We start from the raw sequence: 26,619 nt of genomic DNA on the forward strand, positions 1-26,619 counted from the left end.
TCTCACATAGAATTAATCATTTTTCTGGTAGAAGAGAATCCACGACATTTCCAGCACCTTCCTCTATATCGGAATGAAGTTTTATTTGCGACAATTCCGAACAATCGTCCCCGTAATCCACGAACATGGTTTGTTACGTTTAAACAGTTCCTAAACATCGCTTAGGAGTTGATCAAGCTCATCCAATAATCCTTAATAGTATCTGTCGCTTTCAGATATTCAATCTCACGTATACCTACTCGAACGAGATTTAATTTGTGTATCCGTTAGATTAATTTGTCTTTGATGCCACTATACCCGGCGGAGTGAGACCTGTTGAAACTTATTCGGATACCCCTTAGGCTCTGTGGGCCACAAGAGGATAACACGACGCTTCTACCCCACACTAGTAGGACTTTTGAGATCATCTTTGTCGTCGACGTAAGGATATAAGCTTTGCTGTTGTTTAAAATAAATAACTTTAAGGAAGGTTTGGTGAAGGACCTATTAATACGAACACAAACAAATTTTGTTACAGGGAATGAGTTGCTCATACAAGAATATGTCATTTTGCGACCTTAGTTTTTGTGGACACAGAAATACGAGGAGCAAACTATCAAGAGTACAAAATTATGAGAAGGTAATCTGCAAGTGATTTAATTATATTCCTAAAGGTACTAAAACGAAATCTTCGTAATTATTTGCCAATGAGAAAAACACTAGACTTACAAAAGGAAATTATCCGATTGATACCTACGTGGAAATGAAGAAAAAGTTAGCAACAATTACTGAAAATGTTCTGCCTAATAATGTGAAATAACTTATCCCTAATGTGAAAGAACATTTCCCTAAAGTGAAAGAACATATCGCTAATGTGAAGGAACATATCCCTAATGTGAATGAGTATATCCCTAATGTGAAAGAACATATACCTTCTGCTTGAAAGCAACGTCAGAACAATATTCTGACTACATGACTGAACCAATTTATTATTATTTTATTATAATAAATTGCTGTAGTTGATGTCGCTTTGTTGTTCATAAAAGTTTGAATTAAAAATGCTTGATAGTGGTTACAGTAATGTATGTGAGTTTCAAAATATCCCTAATGTGAAAGAACATTCCTAATGTGAAAGAACATATCCTTAATGTGAAAGAACATATCCCTTCTGCCTGAAAGCAACGTCGAAACATTCTGACTACATGACTGAACCAATTTATTATTATTATATTATAATAAATTGCTATAAAATATCCCTAATGTGAAAGAACATTTCCTTAATGTGAAAAAACATATCCCTTCTGCCTGAAAGCTACGTGAATCACTGAACCAATTTATTATTATTATATTATATTATAATAAATTGCTGTAGTTGACGTCGCTTTGTTGTTCATAAAAGTTTGAATTAAAATATCAAGTTAAAAATGGTTGATAGAGGTTACAGTGTTGTATGTGAGTTTCAAAATATCCCTAATGTGAAAGAATATATTCTTAATGTGAAAGAACAAATCCCTAATGTGAAAGAATATATTCTTAATGTGAAAGAACATATCCTTAATATGAAAGAACATATCCCTAATGTAAAGGAACATATCCATAATGTGAAAGAACATATTAAAATTCCAGTAAAACTTTCTACCAAACAACATGATACATTTTTGTTGACTTTTTACATCTTGTTGATAGATTGTTGTCTGTTGATAGATTTTTTCGAACGCCTATGCTTCGATCCCAACAAGACGTGTCAGACAGATGTCATTCAAAGTCAATCAAACCCGCCTTAATTAGACTCTGTCAAACTAAATAGTTGGAATGCATGTAGGCGTCTGTTAATTAGCATACAGTAATTAATATTCCGTGTAAAGTGATCATTGGGGAGGACTACGTCAACCCTCCATAATTGTAAGAGGGTGCCAGACCACAATTTAATTTGGCTTTCTATATTTGCTTTCCCGGTTCCATGCGTCCAAACTCTGTATACATAATATACATTACGGAATTATTGCCTTCCTCCATTACTTACATATTCGCATAATGATTTAAAATTGCAGCGAAGCATATATATAGCTCGGAAAAGCTATGAAAATTTGTCATTATTGTGTAATTTTATTCATAAAACGGCTTTACTAGAATCTGACATTAATATCGGCAAATAGTACATTGTGCACCTAGCAGTAATGGCGGACGATGATACCAATTATTGTTGATGTGAACTGAAATCCGGGAATATATTTTTTCTACGAGGTACTTATAATACTTTTTCCGAATTCGCAGTCATTATTATAAATTAAGGAATTTTTATTAAAGTAAAATTTTTTCACTACAATCTAATTGCTTATAAAATCGTTTCTTCAACAATCTCTGTTTTATTATTGTTATAATAAAAGTCAAATTCAGTACTTTAATGTACTTGTAGTGCCAAAATGTTGACCTAAAAAATTGATAAAAGTAAAAAACGGTTTTTCGCTAATAAAAACGACTTGAACTCCAATCGAAAAAAGTTACATGAGAAAGTTGTAACTATCAAAAAAACCTATCGATTCGTATTTTTAAATATACCGATTGCTATTGTAACAAAAGCCGGGACGCGTAGTAATTTATTTATTAGTTCTCGGAACTAAAATATTTTAGTCAACATTAATTATCGAAAATGAAGGGCTCTCAAGTAGGTTTAGCGTCGTCCTTCGGAGAAATTTAGCAATATTTCTTGAACAAGTTAACTTAGAGTCCGGACCATGTGACAGTCATCTGTCGCGTCCAGGAGGCGCCAACCTATGCTGGGACAGAACAAAGAAACCCATATTTTTAATAACGCGCGAAACCACGAGAAGAGCGTAGAGGTTCCAAATTAAAATTAAATTAAATTGTTAAATTGATAATAATTGGAAAGGAAATAATAGATCAAATAGCTGGTTTTTAGGCGGATTTTCCAAGCTATTATGAATATATTAAATGAGATTGACTAATCCGTCCCTTACTGCTACAGGGAGTCACTAGAGGAAGGCTAGGGTTACTTGTAAGTTCAGTTAGTCACAGAATTATTAATATAAATGTAAGTCCAGTGAATTAGGTAATTATTAACATGGCATAGTTATACCAAAGCGTCCCGATATTCAGGGTTCCCGCCAATAAGATAAGAACAGATACTTCTGGACCCAAAAAATGGACGTGTCGAAGTGAGGTGTCGAATTCAGGAGATATCTCCGAAGAAAGCAGTTCCCTGGGTTTCACATTGAGCAGTCTACTTAGTTTTAGAGTCTCGGGTTAATTTAATAATGGGAAGTCATTCCAAATTTTGCTGTGGATCACGCATTCCCTGAATCTCGGTACGCTGTCGCGTGTCAATAAATTAATTAATAATGTTGTTCGAGCCCGTTGTGTCGTTATTTTGTTTGTTTGTTCTGTTTTGATTGTTATTAAAAAACTTCCTGGAAGTTTTGGTGTTTCCGTTTCCACTGGATTACATTCTACGTAAGCAATAGAGGGTATGTGCCTGAAATTCATTCTCTGAACATACAACATTTCCAGTTCCCACGTATTAATTAAAGTATAATGGTAATAATTATAAACTTCCTTTCGAGAATTGAATAGTAAACTCTTTTGAAATCCAGACTCGTTATGATACTGGTCATAACGATATATAGATAGATAAAGAAATAATCCCTCAGGTTACACTATATTACTTGGAGATATATCGAAAAAATCGTAAAAATCGACTTTTTTTGTTTTTGCTGTATCTCTTGCAAATTAAGGCTTTGAAACTTGTTACTTGCTGTAATTGTAGCCCTCGGCAAGCAAAAAAGTGCCTTTTTTCAAATTATATTATTATTTTCGAAGTAAAGGTCATCTCGAAAATCGACTTTTCTTCTAATTTTTATCAAGTGTCCAAAATGACTGAAAAAAGTAGTAAACATTTTTTGGTCGTGTTTTTCTTAAATATCTTTTTCGATTTTAATTTCTCGATAATGTCTATTACAGGAATCGATTACTGGCATTTTTACACGATTAAAAAAAAATGTTGCTCTACGACCTTCTGGAGATAAGATAATTTTTTTTAATTCCATAGGCCGCTGTTTTCTTACAGAAATTGAAGTTGAAGACACATATTTTCATTAAAAAAATACTGTGGTTCATTTTAGCCACTTCGGTATTTTTAATTGTGCGTCAAACCGATTGGACTAATAGTAGATCAGTTGTCGCAAATAAAACTTATATGCCGTTGAATAGAAGGTAATACAGAGAGATCGAGAATGATTGACCGGATTCTGAACGTACACTATCCCAATTACTAACAAAACTGATTTCCGTTTGCTAAAATTACTTTTTTTTCCGTGCAATTTCATGGTGTTCTGTGGCGATTTCACAATTTGACGTTCTGTTCATTGGCGCACGGATTTTTTGGCTTGAATATTATTTTGTTGATTTTGTTGTTACCTGATATATTTTGCGACATTATAAAACAGTATTTTTCAATACTACAGTTAGAGTAGGTGGATATTATACGTGAGTAATTAATTTATTGCGTATGTTGTTCTCTAACCTAATCGGTTTTTTAATTTAGGTTAACATGGCATTTTCATTAGAACATGATAAATTTCTTCTGGAGGCCTATTTTCGTAGTGGACAAAACAATGGTAATGGTTGGAAATATTCGATGAATTCGTGTCATTTACAATTTCAAGAACAATTTCCAAATGATGAAATTGATTATGAAATTTTTTCGAGACACGTGAAGAGATTAGTGGAACGCTTCCATAACACTGGAAGTGTTTGTAGAGGAAAATCTCCAGGCAGAAAGTCTATTCTTACAGAGGAAGTCTTGGAAGATGTTGAAAACCGCTTACGAGCTAGTCCAACCAAATCACTACGTCGGTTATCTGCTCAAACAGGTACTTAATAACAAATATTTATTCTAAAATTTGTATCATTATTCCTAAATTGTTTATAGGAATATCATCATGCCATAAAGCAGTAAAGAAGTTGCATTTTCATCCTTATAAAGTTAGTGTTGTGCAGGAACTACTTCCGTTAGATTTTGGAAAACGTGTGCAATACTGCAATTGGTTTAACGAAAATCTGAATGACGACGATATTCTAGATCTAACATTTTTTTCTGATGAAGCGTGGTTTCATTTAAGTGGGTACGTAAACTCCCAAAATTATCGCTCTTGGAACACAGAAAACCCTAATATTTTGCGTGAAACAACTCTGCACCTTATTAAACTTGGTGTTTGGGTAGCTATGTCACGTAGAAGAATAATCGGACCATATTTTTTCTGTGAAAATGTAACTGGGCAGGTATATCGGCAGCAAATATTGTTACCATTTTTTGAGTAACTTCACGACTATGAAATCCATCATGGATACTTTCAGCAAGGTGGCGCAACAGCTCACACCTCTAACAAAACTTTAGAGTTGATTAGAGAGTATTATGATGATCGAATAATCAGTCGAGATAGATGGCCACCACATTCTCCTGACCTTACACCCCTAGACTATTATTTATTTGGTTTTTTAAAAAATTCAGTATTTGCTCAACGGTTACACACGATTGAAGAACTTCAAGAGGCAATTACAAACGAAATTAGGAGTATTACACAAAATGTTTTACAGAATGTATTTAATAATATGAAAAGAAGAATTAATACCTGCTTGAACAACAATGGACATCATATTGAACATTTATTGTAAAAATATAGATATTTTTATGGATTTTATGTAATTTTAAGGTAAAATATTCAATAAAATGTGAAAATATTCCAATTACTCTGTTATTATATATTGCATGTAACTGTTGTTTATTGCTCTCGGTCATACAGACAATCCTACCATCTAACATAATCAAGCACATCCAACTGCTTGCATTTGCTTGAAGCAAATGTTTTTAAGACACTTTTCCTGAATTTCGACAGCTAACTAAAATATTCAGCATAAATTTTTGGGCTGGATCGCTTGCGCTGGATATTCAGAAGTGTGAAAGCAGTAGCTGCAAAATAGTCGTCTTATAAGCATACAGCAGTTTGTTTTGATGAAAAACAGCAGCTTGCAGCGTATCGCTGTATAGCTGAATCGTCTTAGATGCCAAGAATGTAGCCACAATAGTGCTTCTGTTTTAAGATTAACTCATAACGTTTTAAAAATTAAAAGCGCTGAAGCACTTACAGTCGTTATTCAAAATTAGCTACATCAAACTTTGATTTGAAAGTTTTTCTAATTGTAAATGAAATAAGAATGATTCTGTCATCCTCTTTAATAATAATAACAATAATAACATTTATTGGTCCATCAGTATTGCTTAATTTGTGAAACAACTTTGATTTTTGTTAAATAATTGATATTTTTATTATGAATTTCCATTTTTGACAGTAACCTAATTTATTTGACGTTTGAACGTAATTATTTGTTTACCATTAAAATCCCTCAACCTGCGCTCATGATTCTAGTATTGGTATCAAAAACTGGTATGCCGCACATCAAAAATCAGTATGAGGCGGCACGGTCAATCATTCTCGATCACCCTGTAGGTAATGTGCATGCCGTCAAGAAAATTTTGAAATTTACCACTTTTTCTAACTATTCAAATGGAAAAGGTAGCAGGCAAGTAGTGGCTGTACATTAGTTTGGAAAAATGCCTCAAAATGGAAAGGAAAAAGGAAGAAAATTTTGTACCACAATGCTGACGCTGCGTATACTATTATTTGTTTTGCGGTTATTACTGAAAAAATTTGTCGCTAGTGACTGAAATTTGATTTAATCACTAGAAATCAACCGGTAAAATATGCACAAAATACAACTGTTGGACAAAGCAATTTTCTAGTATACGTACTGTTTTCTGGTTGTTAGCAACGGACTAAAGTATTAGAATAGGATATTTTGGGATCTGAAATTGAGAAAGAAAACATTGACATTCTAAAAGGAAACGAGTTTGAGAAAAAACGTTTTTATTTAATGAACAAGGAGTTCAAGCCTTCATTTACGTCCTGTATAGTTCTTATAACCAGAATACCCTTCAAATAAAGCAATTTATCTCCACAGCCCCATAACGAATGACATACACGAAATCCATCCATTGTACCGTTTCTTTCTAGCACTTAGTTGGCCCTATCAAGGCGTGGCATCCAACTCATTAAACAAACTTTTACTTTTGGGGCGCGACAAACTACGAACTTCCAGATTCGAAACATGTACAAATTTCCTTAGAGATAACAGCGAGTGTAACCAATTTATCCGTGAAGATACGGATCGCGTCATGTTAACTTATGACTGGAACAGGCAATTTCATTTTCTGTACCTGAGGCGATGCCTCCTAAATAAAGCTGCGGCAACATAAATTTTCATCAGGCGGGTATGAAAGATTGCAATTTTTATTGTAGCGTGAAAAATGGGTCCTCGACTGCAGCTGTGAGTTATGGACGAAGATGTGGAAGTGGTTGCAGCCTAATTATTGCGATAGAATTGGATAGTGCTTCCAAAGAGAAAAATAAAGGAGGAAGCTTTAAACCAAGCGGAACTAGATGTTCTATAAATTGCTGAAAGATGATAATACTATCAAATGTAACATGAAAATCGTGCATAAAACATAATTTACTTGTTGTAGGTTATGATGTGGATATGGAATGAAATCAAACATATATTTTTGCTTGAAAATCCATCCGTGTGTGAAAATTCTGGCCATATTGTTTGAAAATGGGGATGTTCCGCTGATATAGTTATTTATCAGTCGAGGACGATTTTGCGCCCGAGCGGAGCGAGGGCTGGCAATAGAGTCCGAGACTGGTAAATTATACTTAACTGCTGCGTGATGTATAACATTTTATCTGCTCCTACAGTTCTTTATGGTTGATGAAATAAATATTAGGTTTTTTTGTGACATTTCTTAATCAATTAATTCATTTTGACATTATTTGAAATCTTGCAAAATCGCATTGGTTGTTAGGATTTTGTCGTTTCTAAGGTGTTTATAAACAAAACTACGTAAAAGTTGCACCCGATGACATATTTGCTAATGAAGGTAGCGGTAGTAGTGTAGTCTTAGGCATTGTAGGAGCACGCCGTTCTGAAGAGTTATGCAGACTTACTTTGGACAACGTCAATTTCAAAAATGTCGATGACATTATTATAGTTACAATTCCAGATTCTAAAAATGGTATGTCACGTAGGTTTACAATTACTTCTCGTCTGGGTTCTGTTTCTCACCTAGAAATTCTCAAGAAATATATCAAGATTAGATTGGAAATTAATACTGAAATTTCACGCTTTTTTATGCGCTATCAAGCAGGTAGATGTTACAACCAACCAGTCGGCAAGAATACCTTTTCTATGATTCCTGATAAGATTGCATAGTTTTTCAAACTGGAACATCCTGAAACATATACAGTCCATTCATTCCGAAGAACATCGGCAACGTTACTGGCTAATACAGGAGTTAATGTATTAGCAATCAAGAGACGTGGTGGTTGGAAATCAGCCACAATTGCAGAAAGTTATGTTGCTGACAGTTTAAGTAATAAAAATGAAATAGCCAACAGGATTCTTTACAATGACACTTCAACTCCAGGTTTTAGTAGTACGTCGCATCATAATTTTACATAATTTCTGCAAATTGAATTTAAACAATCAACTTAGTACCTATCTCTCACTTTTTCCGAGATTTCTACGTAAGTTAATTAAACTGTATACTAGAGAATCCAGGATAATACAAAAAAGTACATGTGGAAACTTATTTTTACTTTGCGGATGTACTTATGTCTGTGTTTCCATCAACATTTACATCATGATACACCCGTTAAGTAGTTAAGTGTTAAGCATTGTCCATCGCTTATATAAAACCTGCTTTTGATAATCATATCCTCTCCATCACACAAAGCTACACGTCACTTGCAACAGGCACTTGTACGAGAAATAACCCGTGACGCAAAACAAGATTTTTATTTTGTTGTATGTATTTGTATGTTTCCGGAAAGGTAATCAGTTTTAATTTCAAACGTAATGTTATTTACATCAGGTTTTATAATCACACCAAAGTAAAGTTAGATTAATTACCATAATAATATACTGTTTTAGGCAAAGCTACTTTAAATTTAAAGGCCTATTTAGCTTTTTATGCAAGCGTTAGTTAGATTTATATTTATTTAATGTAAAATTTGGAAAGCAACATCTCCTGTTTTGTTCTAATGTAGATGAATTGCCATTTTGGGGCAAAATCTCTATTGCAACAAATCTTGCAATATAAGTTTGATTTTCAATGATATTTTTTACAGTTAATTTATTTTGCATATTTTGAACAATTCATTGGGCAACACCTTAATATTTTTATCTATATTACAAGTAAATTAAAAAAAAAGTTTCTATTATAAATTGACATTTCGTTAAATCACCATTTTGGAGCAAACAAGAACAATAATTAGGTTCATCAAGGGACTTTAATCAATAATAAAGTCTCCAGATTAAAAAAATTGCAATGTCCCTCCATTTTGAGGCAAATTCCGTACTACCAACATTGAAATAGAAGATATATTTTTATAAGGTGTAAACAATAGGTTTATGTTTCGTTAAAAGAAACTCAAGGCAAATATTATTGAAATGTTTATTTTATTGATGTATCCATTTTTTCGCATAGATCAATATAAAAAATTATTTTGAACAGTTTATTTAACAATAATCTCAAATTTTAATTTAAGATACTAGACATTTAAATTTTGATAATCTTTTAATGTAAATAGCACCTAAACATACAGGGTGTTATTTACGTACGTTGCCAAACTTCAAGGGGTGATTCTTTGAGTCATTCTAATACGAAAAGTTTATATAATCATAGTTGTCAAACTTTAAAAAAAAAATTTTTTTCATAAAAATCTTAATCCTTTAGCCAATTTTGTCCCGGGGGCACCTTATCCATATTTTTGACGAAAAAAAATGTGCCCCACTGACTTTAAAATTTTTATAATTTTTTAGCTGTAAGCAACTAAAAATACAACTTTTTTGTCTCCCGAACAACATAAAAAAATATTAAAACTAACAAATTATCAAAAACTGGGGTGTACCCGTTCTTTTTTCCATACCAATAGTTTATTCTAGTCTAAGAAATTGTAAATAAAAATTAATGCTAGCTAAAAAAATTTTTTGTGTTTTATTAGTTATTAAAATATGTTTTTTTTGTTGTACCTACATGGACATGCAATAAAGTGATTTTTATATTTTTTCTTCAAGAAGGCAGCAAGATACGAAAAAAACCAAGAGACAAAACAGTTACATTTTTTGTTGCGTAATGCGAAAAAAAATTTAAAAGATTTAAAAAAGTCAGTGGCGCAAATTTTTTTGTTAAAATTATTGGTTAAGGTGCCTCCCGGGCAATATAATTAGGGCTAAATTAGCCCTTTTCTACCATAATAATACTGCCAAATTTCAACAAAATCGTCTAAAGTATTATTAAGGTTTTTACGAAAAAACTATTTTTTTTGTTTGACACCCTATATGTATAAAACATATAAAAACAATACTTGACCTGATCTATTTCGTCTTAGAATCACTTAAATAATCACCCCTTGAAGTTTGGCCACGCACTTATATAACACCCTGTATATAAAAAATGCAAGACAAGGCAGCGGAATACTTAAAAAACTTAAACACAAAATGACAAAAACATAGAAATTTAATTGTTATGGTATTTTAGGTTAAATTATTGTGTAATTGCCTAATAAACTCCCCAAAATTCTAAAACTTGCCCCAAAATAGCATATGACTGCTTTACTTTATCAAAATTTTAGGAAATTTAGCTATCAATTGCCAAGTTTTTTTGCTGTAGACGTTTTGCTGTAATACAGGCGCATTTTTTTTGCTTGCAAAATTTAAATTTGTTTTTTGTTTAAGATTCACTTACCTGGAGCTTGGACCACTGAATCCTGCCGATACACCTTGCCGAGTTCCTCCAGGCCAACTTGGCACCGTAGATGAGCTCTGTCTCCGTCAGTTGATAAGAACCGGTCGCGGCGATTTCCTTTTGTACCTGTTCCCATCGCACGGTGTGTGCAGGACTCTGGGCTCTGAAATTAAGGAAACAGATAAAAAAATTGTCAGAATTTGATTCGTTCATTGATATCTTGTCATACAACTTAAAATACCAATACCTCGAGTTAAAATAAAATACCTACATTTAAATATTTTTTAGGTACAAATTCTAGAAAGGCTTTATTTTCTTGGTTAAAAATCTGAGCGAAGCGGAAATAACGAATGAAGGAATTATTTTTTTCAAATTAAGTTAAGTAACGCTAAAATAATAGGTTACCCTGTGAACAAACATCCTGCATATGACTAGGGAAAAAATTTATGATGTAATAAGTTATTTGAGTGTAGACAGCTATAAGTTAAAACTGATCAATTGTAAAATATTTTTCATCGACAGGTTTTGTTCAAACTCAAATAAAATTAATTGCACAAAACGTATCTTTGTTCTCAGAATAAACGTCAGGATGATTTTAATTTTAATAACGAGGAACATATTTTGCCAGGAGGTGGTTCGGTATTTCTTTTGTCTATCCCAAAGAAATATTTTTTAACGACAGCGCATTCGTTTTCAGCGTTGTGTGGGGGAAAAAACAGCAACTACTTAAATATGTTTATTTTATCACTAACTAGCAACCCGCCCCGGCTTCGCACGGGCAAATATAAAATAGCCTATGTTACTCCGAGGAGATGTAGCTTTCGGTAAAATTGGTTGAGTAGTTTTTGAGTTAAATCGTAACAAACAAAAAATCAATCATCTTTCATCTAATGCGACCCTAATATTAATTTTAAAATAATTCACGATATATCTATATAGGTACCTAAAGACAACAAACAAACTCAAAACTAAAAATGCAAAACCTTTAAATTTAAAACAATATAAGTAACTACCAACAATGTGAAAACAAAACGAATTAAATTAAAGTACCTATGTTCAGGACTATCAATTTTAATTAATAAGTAAGTAGTTAGGTATCTAACTACTTAAAGAAAACAAACACGAAACAAAAATGCGACTATGAAGTTTTAAATGATTCACAATAAGAAAAAAACAAACAAATTATTAAAACTCAATGAAATAAAAGTATGTTTGCAAGTATCTATGTATGTTCCGACTACCTAAAGACAACAAATACAAAACAAAAATGTGACCTTAAAATATCGAACGCAATTATAACTTTCCAACAACACCCAGAAAGAAAACACAGCCGTCAGTCGTCACCTCCATTCGCTCCAAGTCAATTTATAAAGGATCACGCGCGCGTTATCGTTCGACTTATTAGCTAAACAGTAGGCAAGACGGTGCGGGGGGAGGGTCGGCGATCGCATCAAGCGAAGCAAGGCGCTTGAATTTTATTCTCGCGTCCGTATTTTTTTTGCGATTACTCCTAATTTAAATTAGAAGGTGTAAAAGAGTAAAATAATGTGCATGAAATGCTTAAGGCCTCTAACTTATTTAAAATGATAAGGATTAATACCATATTTGTGTAAATAGCTTTTCAATTACCGCTTTATAATTGCCCATTTTTTAAAGTATTAAGATGGATATAGTATGTTATCTTAAGAGATAGACATGTGCCATCGCGGACTTTTCTGTAGACCTATATAAGATACACAATTCCACCATACATTATTTTGTTGTATCTCAAAGGGTTTAGACAGCGTTTTCGTTGAAAGTTCCCAGACGGCTTATTTTTTGTTGATGTAGTTTGCCTTACAATGTAAAGAAATTAATAAAAACTTATTGATGGTAATTTGTGTAGCACAGATCCATGTCATTTAGACAAAGTGATCTCAAGATGAATACATGATTATAGAAACATATTGAACTTATTTCTGTAGAGAAATCGTCGTTTGTCTTACAATAATAGTACCAAATCTCAAAGTATTTCAACAGGCTAAACTCAACGTTATTGCGACACCGTTCAATTTTGCTAGAACAGTCGTTTTATTATAAACTTCGGATTTTCTCAACTTTATAAGAAAACTTTGAAAGCGGAGTACTTTTAAAGCAATATACCTATGCACTTACATCTGCTGTTTATAAATTTAGAAGTGAAAATAAGATTTATAACGTTCCCTTCTATTTTGAAAGTTATACATATTTTCCTGCTGCCATATATCTTTCAGATCTTGATATTGAAGCTATCATGCCAATTTAAAGACTCCCTCCCAGTCAATCATTAATATTTTAATAAAAACGACGGTATATAAATATGTAAAACCTCAAGCTTCGTGACCAAAATGTGTACGTGTCTGTTGAATTTTTACTGAAATATTTGAAATATTACATAGATAGATGCAAGGCCTTGTCCTATAAGAAAATGCCTTACCTAGAGAGCTAGGAATATTAAACATTAATATATATTTCGAATTTTTATTGCTACACATGGGGCCCGTGTTTGAAATTCATGAATACATGCATTTGCAAGCAGCTACCTGGAAATCGGACGAAAGTATTCGTTTTCATGTACTGATTTTACATTGCGGATATAATGTAATAAATCAGAAATAATAAATGTTCAAATAGCTTGTAATTAACGAAGTAACGAAATGTTTGTGTTTTAAAGATGAAGGATTTGTTAAAACATTTTGTCTCTTGAAAATTTTTCTAGTAGATATTTATTTGTCAGAAACTAAATAACAATGGGGTCCGAGACTGGTAAATTATGCTTAACTGATGCGTGGTGTATAACATTTTATCTGCTCGCACAGTTCTTTATGGTTCATGAAATAAAGATTAGGTTTTATTTTTTCAAATTTCTTAATCAGTTCATTTTGATATTATTGGAAATCTTGCAAAGTTGCCTTGGTTGTATTTTTCCGTTTCCTTTTTTAGCCCACGGGTCCACCTACAAAGAAAAAAATGATTACCAGCAAGCTGTAACTTTGCGTGCAGCTTAAGTTTGACAAGTCTCCCAAGATTTGACTACGAGGAAAATTCAACAGTGGTAAGTTCCCGTGATTTTCAGGAAAACATGTCAATCTGGCATAAACATGGAATGTTTGACCAACACTTTTAAATGAAATATATACTCGCCGAATTGCTATTCGAGTATAAATTACGAGACACATCATGGTCAAAGCATAGGAAGAAATTTTAGGAGAAGTGGTTACGGTCCTGTGCAACTATGACAGTTGTCATTATTTTCACGAATTGCTGTTAATAAATCAGTTTCACTGCAACTAATTAATCTAAGACGAACAACAGATACAGGTTTCCGTATGATTTTATCTGAAATATTACTTCCGCTTAGACGAGACTCTTTTATAACATTATATCTGAATCCTTACCAGTTATTACATGGAACTATAGATGAGAAAATGGTGTGTGAGAATTATATGAATGGATGTATCCTTAAGACAGGTTAAGGATCTATTTTGAAAAGTATTGTTAGAAGCATTGTACACCCGGAAAATGAAAGGCGGATCAAACATGCTCGGAGGGTTTTTGTAAAAGTTATGATATTAGATGGGAATACGAAGGCTTGATCCCGCAAGCCTGCAAATGTCTGATAAAATATTTTGCGTCTTTTGCAGATTTCGATAAAAAAGGGAACTATGTGCCTATATACTTTTTTCACTATTTGACTAGTGGAAAGTACAGACATTTTTACAATAAACGACACAATTTGTTAAGAATTTAACGTGGAAATTTATATATTTGACAGAGCATAGGTGGAGATAGACAATAAAAAGTGTCTCGTAAATAGATGTAATTGAGTATTTACGAATTTATTTCAAATAGTTAAAAACATATTGACTTGTGGCGTCAAAGATATAAAGTAAAGTAGTTTGAATAATGAGAATGGACGGATTATAAAAAAATATCTCCCTAATTATTCCTTTTTAAACAATGATTTTCAATGGATTTATGTACATTGCGAATTGTACACGTGGTTATAATGTACAGGGTGTCCCACTAAGGTCGGCGAGGTACGGTATTAGAGAATGTATAGGCCCTAGAGCTCCGGGAAAAAAATTTGCTTAATAAATCTGATAAGAGAAATCGCTGAAAACAGTTTTCAAGTTCGTAGCTCGGCCACTAGGGGGCGCAATCTACCTACCAAAACATAGAAATATAATATAACTTTTGTTATTGACATTTTGATCTAATCTCTCGACAGAAAGGGTGGGGGAAGCCCCTAATGTCTGGTCAGAAAAATGCATTTTTTAAGGATTGGCTCATCAAAAGCCCACAGTGTCATACCTCGTTGGAAAGGTCTTTTCATGCTTTATTTCTTTGTGAAACTACCTCAAATCTAGTTGAGAAAACCCAATTTATTGCTGAAGCTTTAAAGGTTCTAAATATATTGTATGCAGTATTTGTGCGTTGCAAATTTGAATATGCATCGGTTGTTTGGAGTCCCATTTATAATATCTATAATATTCATTTAGAGAAAGTACAACGGAGATTTTTAAAGACTATTCATTTTATTAGTTATGGATTTTATCCTCCTCGTGGTAAATCTCAAGATTTATTGCTTTCTTGTTTTAATTTTAATAGTTTCTGTCGTAGGCGAATTATGTTTTCAATTATATTCCTTTTTAAAATCATAAATAACACGTTAAATGCAGACTCGTTAGTCTCAAGGATTTTATATCATGTTCCTAGACTTAATTCTAGATTTCACTCCGTTTTACAATTACCCACACCTCGTACCAACTTACTAAATAGCTTATTTATTATTGTTTATCCTTAAGTTTTTTGTCTGGATTTTATATTTTGACTGCTCTATGTTATGTAGTATTTATATTTTTATATTTAATGTTAGTTTGTCTTTTTCTATTAAAATTTATTTAAGGTTTTCTGTTTTACCTTATCCTATAATTGGGACTTTGTCCCGTTGGATATTGTAACTTCAAAATAAATAAATAAATAAATAAATAAATAAATAAATAAATAAATAAATAAATAAATAAATAAATAAATAAATATATAAATAAATAAATAATGTCATTTATCTCAATATGGAAACCTGTAGATGGTGTTATTTCAAAAGAATGCCATTTTATGAATTTTTCTCAAAAATTTCAAATGCAATGCTATAGTTTTCTTTACATAAATGAATTCAACACAAAAAATTGATGACTAGCATAAGTTTGAAACTTTTAAGAAAAGTGTTGTTTATTTATTGGCGCTATTTATCCAAATTAGATTGTTTCACATTTTCTAAAAAACGTGAAATAGCAGGATAAAATTTTTTATGGGTTAGTTTGAAGAGCATAAAAATAGCTACATTTTGACGCAAAAAGGGTTCGATATCTTTTTTTGTTATCACGCAAATTAATGAGCAAAAAATAAATAATGATAATGAATTGAGGAACACGACGCTAACCAAAAGTCATTTAATTACCAAAACAAAATGCATTTATAAAAGAACCTACCTAAACCCACGCAAATGAGTGAGTCAATAAAAATCTTGAAAATAATAAGAAAAAACAATAACAAACAGATATTGATATCATGTAAAGAAAGAACAATTAAATTTTAACAAAAGTAAAGATAAATGCTTGAACCTTCGCTGCGTGCTTAGGTAGGTTCTTTTATAAACGTATTTTGTTTTGTAAGCTATTGATTTTCAAAGGAACTATGACGTTCAAGATATTTTATTACATGAATCGTTCAAAGGGTCATTTTAGATTAAAAAACCGCGGAATGATATTAAATTAGAGGGTGGAAATTGGAGATAGGGGTGAAAATGCACCACACCTTTCAGTTTTTTAATTGTAGCTCGAAAACGAAGCAAAATTTCGCTATAGTTCATAGGAAAAATTATTTAGAGAATTGAATTTCCCATCCGAAACGGCTTATTTAAAAAATTTAAAAGGAAAATTTTATGTAAAAAATTGTTAATAAACAATTTGACAAAAAAGCAAATAATTCGATTTTTTATTTTTTTTTGTCATTTTGCCTCTAGTTTTTTTTTGGGTAAAGATAGGATTCATAACAAAATTAGATAAAATTTCCTTCAAAACAAGAGGTTATGAAGTATTTTTGGAGATGAAAATTAACTGATATATGGCTCAAACTTACAATTAGTCAATTTTCCGATATTCGTCGCGTTTACCCTTATACGTTTTAATTCTCATTTTTTGCAAAAAAGGAAGGAAGACGTTCAAGAATTTATCATTAAATTTATCAGGGTCATTAAAAATGAAAAAACAGCGGGGTGCTATTAAATTAGAGGGTTGAAATTTGTAACGAAATTTTTATTAATTTCGTTTCATTTATTTTATTCACACTGTATAACATCACTTTTAATATAACATCTATATTTACTCCATAATTACTCCAAATTATCCGCACACTAACATCGTGAACCACCCGTATTACGGAACCCGTCTCACATCTAACATACAGGGTAGGAAAATACCGATGGTCTATCTGAAGTTACGTGAGAGCGATAAAGTAAGCCATAGAAATCCATGCGATAGAGAAAGATGGCTATAACGAAGACCTCTCATAGTCACCACCCGTTTCGCCCTTCCACAAATAAGATCCACTTTTTATTTGTGGAAGGGCGAAATGGGCGTTGACTATTAGACGCCTTCATTATAGCCATCCTTGTCTATCACATGGATTTCTACGACTTACTTTATCGCTCTCACGTAACTTCTGATAGACCATCGGTACTTTCCTACACTGTAGATGGCGCGGTACCGGAATTGTAAAATACGTGACAGCTTTTACATTCGCTCTCTTCTAAACTATCTCTCCAACCAAGCAGATCGTACTTCGCGACACACATCCATTTTTATCGGATCTTCTGACCGAGACAACTGATTCGATTGGATCCAGAGCTTCTTAACCATCACCATCTTTGGGAGGAAGTTGTCATGGAGTCTGTCAACAGATAACCACCTGGCCATCTACATCTGACAGATGACCATAGCGTCAACACCCCCTCATATATAGTACAAATTAACCAGAGTAAGACCCTTCCATATAGTTGCCAAATCTTGTCAGAAGTTCACACCATCACTGTTGTTTTAAATTTTTATAGTCAAGTGGAGATATCTAGTCCAAGTTCAATTTGTTATGTCATCTGTTGTCGAGAATTTTAAATTAGACCTTATTGTAATTTGATGAAAATTGATATTTTTTGTAGAATTTAAAACTCACTAACCTTAAATTATATTAAATCTGTTTTAAGAATATTTTGTTTAAATCTTGTTCCTTCCTCGTAGTATAAGAGCATATCTACACATTAAGAATTTTGTACTACACCTCACGACCTTGTGNATAATAATAATAATAATAATAATATTTATTAATCCATTTAGACATTTACATGTATAGGACAGGTCATAAATCAAGACAAACAAACAGATAATACATACATAGTTAGAGATTGTCATCGGTAAAATCTTTAATAGTGTAATAGCACTTGATCAGTAACAATTTTCTAATTGAAACCTTAAATTTATTAATATCCATTATCTTATATAGTGTCGGTAATTTATTATAAAATTTTATTCCTTGATAGTACGCTGACAGTTCAAATTTTTTAGTTTTATGTTTAGGAATACAAAACAGGTCACAATTTCGGGTAGAGAAGTTATGAATTTTAGAATTATTTGTAAAGTTATGAATATTCTCCTTGACGTACAATAATACTTTAAAAATATAGATACATGGGAAAGTTAAGATTCCGTTCTCAATAAAAATATTCCGACAAGTTTCACGAGACTTTATATTAAATATACTTCTAATTATACGCTTCTGCGCTAGAAAGACCCTGTAACTGTTAGCAGCACAACCCCATAAAATGACATTATAAGACAAATGGCTATATACTATACTATAATAAACATTTATTAAGGCACACAATGGCATAGTTTTCTTTATCCGTGATATAGCATAATATGATCTGTTCAAAGTTCCACATAATACATTTATGTGATCTGTCCACTTTAAGTGGCAGTCAAGATGAACACCCAGAAAGTTGGTACTTTCGGATGATTCCAAAATGATTTTATCAAAGTTTAAATACAATTTTGTATCTTTTACAGGTTTATTATGGAAGTAAATTATTTTTGTCTTATTAATATTCAAGATAAGGTTATTTGATTTACACCATTTGTCAAAACAGGTAATATAGTTCTCACAAACTCTAACGAGTTCCTCATGGGTCGGAGCTGAAGCCATAACAGATGTATCGTCAGCAAATAGCGTTATAGCAGCAGAATTCATACAAGTAGGCAAGTCATTTATAAATAATAGAAAAATTATCGGTCCCAGCACCGATCCCTGAATATCTACACATTAAGAATTTTGTACTATACTCCACGACCTTGTGATCTCACTGCACCTGATTGTAGCTTAACTGGATGCCTCTTTTTTTAGTGTACTTGGGTTTTGTAACCAATTATTCCAAGCAGTTATTAGTCCATGTGGACAAATATTAAATAACGTTACAAATTGAAGATAGGGGTGAAAATGCATTTTTGCAGTTTTTTTAAATATAACACGAAAACGAAGCAGAATTTCGGCATGTTTATAGGAAAAATTTTTGTAATGAATTGAATTTCCCATCGAACTTGCTTATTTAAAAAATTTAGAAGAAAAATTTTATGTAAAAAATCATTAATAAACTATTGTTTTAAAAAAAGGCAACAAATAAGATTTTTTGATTTTTTTTTACTTTAAGCAAACAGGACTTTTCAAAAATAGGTATTTTTAGTGAGTCATGTATGAAAAAGGTAGATCATTCACTTACGTACTGTCAAAATTTCATGACATTACTGACAATACCCGCATTTACAAACAGTTTTGTACCTCATCGTTATGTGTTAGACAAACTTTGCCAAAACATTAAAAGCTCCACTATATCCATCCAATCCAAAGCAATTTACGAAAACTATTTTACCCTCACAACGACCAGGGAGCCCAAAGCAAACGCAAAGCAAAAATATAATTATGCCAACAATGTGTTTCAACTTCGCTGTAAGCTTTAAATGGAGATACAGTTACGACAAAGCTAAATTTATTGTCGGTTTTGATTTTATCGTCCCGTTTCAGTCTGCCGCATTTAGACAGGCTGGCAGTTTTGTCTGAAAGGAACAATTAGACGTTTTCATTAGCGCTGGGTATTTTATCTAAGTATATGCCTATATTATAATTGACAATGAGAGGCTGTAAGGGTTTAGAGGCAGGTATAGCTTCCATGCATAAACGATTTATTATTAAAGTTTCAGAAACTTGTTTATGTTTGTTAACAGAATCCTGTTTCTGCATGGCTGGGGATCCTCACTGCGATATTCTAATGTGACGCCCTCTACTTGAAAATCTATTAGAAAAATAATATTTCAAAATAATAATAAATTCGATAGTTATCATAAATAAATATTTAAGATGCAAGTTTGGTTAAAAATACGAATGAGGGGAGTGCTCAAAGTTATCGTAAGAAATTCTCAAATTTTCGAGAATATCTTGCAGAACTATACAAGGTGTTTCTGAAATAAGTGTGGCCGCGCACGTGCACAAGATGCACAGGGTCATCTTACATTTATGGTTAATCTTTCTTTAATTAATTTTTTCGAAAACAGAAGCATTTGGACCATCAGTTCCTTAATAGACCAGGGCGGATCTGTCGAATATTCCACTTCTTGGGTGTAAGAGGGGGCACGCTAATTTTTGCAGGAATACCTTCAGTACAACTCACCTAGTAAAAGTGTAGATCCCTACTTTATTTGAGGCCGTGTAAAATTTTTAAAATTCGAAAATTTTTTTCAAAAAATTATTTTGCGAAAACTATCGAACCGATTTTAATGAAATTTGGTATTGTTTTATTATACTATACAGTTTTTTCTTACCAAAATTGGAATGCCCTCGTAGCAATTAAAACATTTTAAAAAAAATATCCAAAAAACTTGATTTCTTTGCCTTTTTTTTATCAACTATTGCTATTTTGCAACAACGGCAATAAATTTTTAACTTACGGTGTATTGTGCAAAATTCAATTCTAAAACTTTTTTCCTCTTCAATATTCTTCCAAAATGCATAGGTTCCAAAATATAAGTAAAAAACATTTTTGCAATTTTGAACAATTGTGAACCCTTTTCACAAACACCCTGTATAGATTTTTTGGAAATGCCATTTTCACGGCTAGTAGACTGTCATAAAAGGTACTAAGAAATCGATATTGTCAATAAATATCAATATTTGCATAGTTTGCATTGCAAATGTAGTTCTTAGATTTAAGCAAAGCTTTTGTTTTGGCTGTGACTCACATGAAATTTTAATAAAAATTTATTTTCATGGTTTTTCAAGCGACAGACAATATAAAGTCAAATACCTTGGAAGTAAGATATGGTGTAGCGCAAGGTGCGGTCTTGGGTCCTTTACTTTTCTTTAATTTATGTAAATGCTATACTTACGTAACACTTTTGGCAGTAATACCTTTTTAAGTATATTTTTCGTAGATAACACCAGCGTTACTACAGCAAATTTGTTGCAATCATTAGCATACATTTTATAAATTAACCATTTTAATATTTTATTATTGTTTTAGGTTTATTTTTATATTATTTTATTTGTAAAATATACAGGGTGTATCTAAATAACACTGAAAAAATTGAAGGGGCGATTCTCCGATGAAAATTAATAGGGGTCTTTGGTATAAAATTTTTTGAAAAAACCCTCCCCTGAAAAGTTACGCCCCTCCTAAAATTACAAAAAAAATTGTTTTTCTTTTTTATTTTCCACGTACATCAAGCTAAAGAAACCAAACTTGGTGAACATTATCTGTCAATAAAACTACACTTTTTGAATTTTTTTCAACCCTGAACTATTTTTGTAAGGGGTTGAAATAATCAACCCCTATGACATTTTTTCTTATAATTTTTTTTTCGATAAAATTTTTTCCTTTTAAAAAATATGTCTAAAAAACCCCATTCATTTACTAACTTTTTGATCTCTTCAAGTTTCTTCGAAAAGTTAAGGATTTATGACAAAAAAAAATAAATGTATTGTAATGTATTTTTAAAAAGATGAGCTGTTTAACGCGAGTGTATTTTGCCGAAAGATCTAGTGGCCTGTTCTTTACAATGGAATCCGTAGAAACAAATGTCAATGTCATTTATTGTTACTGTTTCTTACTATTTCACAAGTTTCATGATTTTGTGTAGAAAATATTAGTTAATAAACCGAAAATATGGTTAACTATTCGAATTTAGAAATGGCAGATATGCATTTTACATATGGGTATGCTAACGGTAATGCATTGGAAGCGCAAAGACTTTATGCTGAACAGTACCCAGAGCGTAGATTACCCCACCATACTACGTTCACAAATATTCACCAACGCTTGCGGGAACTTGGAAAATTTGAAAAGAGAAGTCATGACTGTGGCCGTAGCCGAGAAGTTAGAACTGAAGCTGTCGATGAAGCCGTACTTAATTTAATTGAGGAATCCCCAGAAACTAGTACCAGGAAAATAGCTCGTGTCCTAAATGTAAGCCATTCGGTAGTTTTTAGAATTTTAAAAGAACAACAGTTATATCCCTATCATCTCCAACGGGTGCAGTCGTTACTGATTCGAGATTTTTTACCACGTGTGGTTTTTTGTCAATGGCTTATTAATATGATCGGCCAAGCGCCGCAGTTCTTAAGAAATATTTTATTTACTGACGAGGCGAATTTCTCAAGAGACTGTATTAGAAATTTTCGTAACAATCATATTTGGGCTGAGGAAAATCCTCATGACTTTTTTGAAGGAAATCATCAGTATCAATTTTCATTAAATGTGTGGCTCGGAATTATCGACGATCATTTAATTGGTCCCTATTTTCTTCCACGACGATTAGATGGTGACTCATATTGTCATCTTCTCGAAGAATTACCTATTATTCTTGAAGAAGTTCCCATTCAAATTAGGCAACGTTTATGGTTTATGCACGACGGTGCACCAGCCCACTTTAGTATACGTGCAAGACGTCACTTGGATGAGGTGTATGCCAATCGATGGATAGGTCGAGGAGGATATGTAAATTGGCCAGCCCGCTCCCCTGACCTTAATCCTTTGGATTTTTGCATATGGGGATATCTGAAATCTTTGATCTACTCAAGGCCAGTTGAAGATATCAATGATTTGCGAAACCGCATTGTAGCAGGGTGTGAAACGATAAAAAATTCACCAGGAATATTTGAACGCATACGCAATTCTATGAGAACAAGAGTAGATGCTTGTATTGAAGCTGAAGGCAATCATTTTCAACATTTTTTGTAGATTGTATTGTCAATATCCGACAGATTTTTATTTTTTGTTACTGTTATAACATTATTCATCATTTGTTCACTTTTAGTCTAAGTTCCAAACTTCTTAGCCTAGTAGAATCATAGGTCAACTATTTGGTTGAGTGTTTTTTAATAAAATGTTATTTAATATGACAATAAATGACATTGACATTTGTTTCTACGGATTCCATTGTAAAGAACAGGCCACTAGATCTTTCGGCAAAATACACTCGCGTTAAACAGCTCATCTTTTTAAAAATACATTACAATACATTTATTTTTTTTTGTCATAAATCCTTAACTTTTCGAAGAAACTTGAAGAGATCAAAAAGTTAGTAAATGAATGGGGTTTTTTAGACATATTTTTTAAAAGGAAAAAATTTTATCGAAAAAAAAATTATAAGAAAAAATGTCATAGGGGTTGATTATTTCAACCCCTTACAAAAATAGTTCAGGGTTGAAAAAAATTCAAAAAGTGTAGTTTTATTGACAGATAATGTTCACCAAGTTTGGTTTCTTTAGCTTGATGTACGTGGAAGATAAAAAAGAAAAACAATTTTTTTTTGTAATTTTAGGAGGGGCGTAACTTTTCAGGGGAGGGTTTTTTCAAAAAATTTTATACCAAAGACCCCTATTAATTTTCATCGGAGAATCGCCCCTTGAATTTTTTCTGTGTTATTTAGATACACCCTGTATATTTAATAACTACTGTACAGTTTTATTCAATTTATTCTTCTTATCTTTAGTTGTGTACAAAGTACACAAGTTTTGTGTATTTAACAGTAGATTTTGAAATAAATAAAATAAAAAGACGGTGTTCAATTCGAAGCATTAAAAAAACTATGACCGTCCTAGACATGCGCTAAACAAATCTGCAAGAACGGCTACTTTTCAAAAGATATCTTCCTCCGGGGCCTACTACGATTTTGTACAACGAAACAACCGATCATCGCACTGAAAAAGGCGCACAGCACACTTTATTAAACGCCGTTAACTTCTAATCGACTAGAAACAATTTCAACAATTTCATTAAGAGGAAGCGCGTTCTTTTTTTGCGAAGCCAAGGTAGGCAAATAAGAAACAAAGGATTAACGGGGTGGAAAATTCCGTCGAGTTACCCGAAAATAATTCCCCGCTGTTTAAGATTAAATCGAAAGAGTAAATAAAACAGTTCGTTATTAAAGGAAATTCTACCCACAGCCGCTAGAAATCTTTTAGGAATTTGCCTCTGGCGGATTTCCTTGCTCGTAAGGGTGTTTATGTGACATATATATGCCTCTGCGTCATGTATAAGAAAGTGGTGCTCCTAGGAATATTAAACACTAAATAAATTTAAATAACATAGCACGTCCTTAATAGGTAATGTCGAAGTAATTAAAATTAAAAAAATAGATTCAATGTTGTCTAAAGTTAAAGGGGTAGTGATATAACCAACTTTCTTAGTAGCGAATACTGGGAATAGCAAAGTACACCCATAAAAAGTTTATGTAAAATTACACACTCGATGATTATAGGCCAAGCAAATAAGATTTTTACTCGAAAAAAGTCCTATCCGCGAGATTATTGTAAAATTGTCTAAAGAAACATAATACAAGACATCTCTCATCTCGTGAGTCAAAAACTTTTATTAGGTAACTTTTCTATTTAAACAAATAAGTGAGGAAAACAGTTTTTTCACTTTGCAGGGAAAACCATAAATTTTAGTGAAAAGTGACTCTGAGACAGCTTGTAGGCAGTAAAATTATCTACAAAATGAGACTTGTTAAATTAAAATCGGTTAATAAACAAAAAAGTTATTGCAAAAAAACAAGAAAAGTGAATATTTTTTAATTTGTTTATAACTATCGCATTTATTGTTAAAATTTTATAAAACCTATGACAAGTTGAGGGTTTTGCCATACTTTAAAAGTATGCCACAAGTGGGCGCTGTAGGTGCAGTAGTTTTCGCACAATTCTATTTGTTTACAACGGAGGCTCCAAAAGTTATGAACTTTAAGCCTCTGTACAGGCGTTAATTTTCAACCAAACATGATTCTGAAAGCGTCATTGCAATCTTAAAGACGTAATTAAGCGACCTATTAAAAAATATCACCGTTTTTTTGACATTAACATTCTCAAATTGTGCATTAAAAATCCGTGCGTTTTTCGCTTATAAACAATTTGAATACAATTTTTGCTATTTATGCTACCTCACCGAAAATAGATACAATGGATAGCTGGCAAAAAAATACAATTTTTTTTAAAAAACACCCTCTACGAGCAACAGGAGCCAAGATAAGAATTTTTTTTTAAATCGTAACACAATTGTTTATAAATATTAAGACTTGAATTTTTCGCAAAATAAAGTTTACGACGTAAACTACGATTTCCCGTGAATTGCACGAAAAAATGTGGAAAATTAACGACTCACGAGCCCTTTAAAGAGAAGGTACTCGCTAAGTCAACTCTCCGGCGGTCGGCGGCGTGGTGGTAGGGGAAGCTCGTCCAAGCGAGTCGCGCGCGCGAGAAAAATGAAAGTTCAAATTGATGCGCGCTGTAAATTTTGCAATATCTCGGCTTCTATTCACCATAGAAACTTATTTTTTATTTTTTGAAACTGGGGTAGTTCGACGAAAAAATAACAATGGGCATATTTACGAATTCGTAGAATAGCCCTGAACCCCAGAAAAATACATCTTTTATACTTAATTTTCTTTAATTTACAAAAATGTCACAAAAATTATTGTTAAACGAAATATTAATTAAAACTTCAATTTCGGAATTATTTTACTATTATTAAATAAATAAATGAAGCTATCGTTCATTTAAAAAGTTATTTTTTTAGATATTAAGCCAAAGTAAACTTGTTTTTTCAATATTTTGTTAAATGCTGCTAATGCTTGATATTTAATTACGATTTAAATATAAAATTAATTTAAAAATTCACAAATTATTTTCAATTTGAAAATCTCACGGATGGGACTTTTTTCGAGTTTCTCTTTTATTTTCGCTAATTTTCCTGGTGTATTAGTTATTTTGACGCTACAGTAGGTACTGTAATGACAATACAATTATTTATCTTTCAAGGCCCATTTGACGATATTTTTTAACGTAATATTATTGAGAATGTAAGAAAACCGCAAATAACTGAGAAATTTGAAACTGTAACCCCTACAATACCTATTAGAAAAGAGAGTTTAATTTTTTATAACACGGTGCAAAAAAATACAGGCCATTCCATTTGAATTTAAAAAGTTTTGTCGGTTTCAAGTCTTCCAAATGTAACGTAAAAAATGAACACGTAGTATAATTTTCCTCAGGTAATTTTGATAGTAGAAGGTAGTGCATCTGATGTTCTTTGTGTATTCCAAAAAGCAAGTGAAAGCTTCCAGAACGAAAAAGGATATAAGGAATTTTCG

The 26,619-nt window shown here is 32.2% G+C and overlaps 1 protein-coding gene across 2 annotated transcripts in view; it reads right to left on the minus strand.

Annotated features, from left to right (window-relative positions):
- Positions 1-26,619, minus strand: part of LOC108908391 (nitric oxide synthase, salivary gland) — a 167,415-nt gene that overhangs the window by 77,291 nt on the left and 63,505 nt on the right. For both annotated transcript variants that reach the window (XM_018712428.1, XM_018712429.1), the window contains exon 4: positions 10,859-11,021. In XM_018712428.1, the coding sequence (XP_018567944.1) occupies positions 10,859-11,021 (163 nt within the window). The remainder of the gene's footprint in view (positions 1-10,858; positions 11,022-26,619) is intronic.

This window comes from Anoplophora glabripennis, unplaced genomic scaffold (genome assembly GCF_000390285.2).
Source record: "Anoplophora glabripennis isolate ALB-LARVAE unplaced genomic scaffold, Agla_2.0 scaffold202, whole genome shotgun sequence".
Taxonomy (NCBI): domain Eukaryota; kingdom Metazoa; phylum Arthropoda; class Insecta; order Coleoptera; family Cerambycidae; genus Anoplophora; species Anoplophora glabripennis.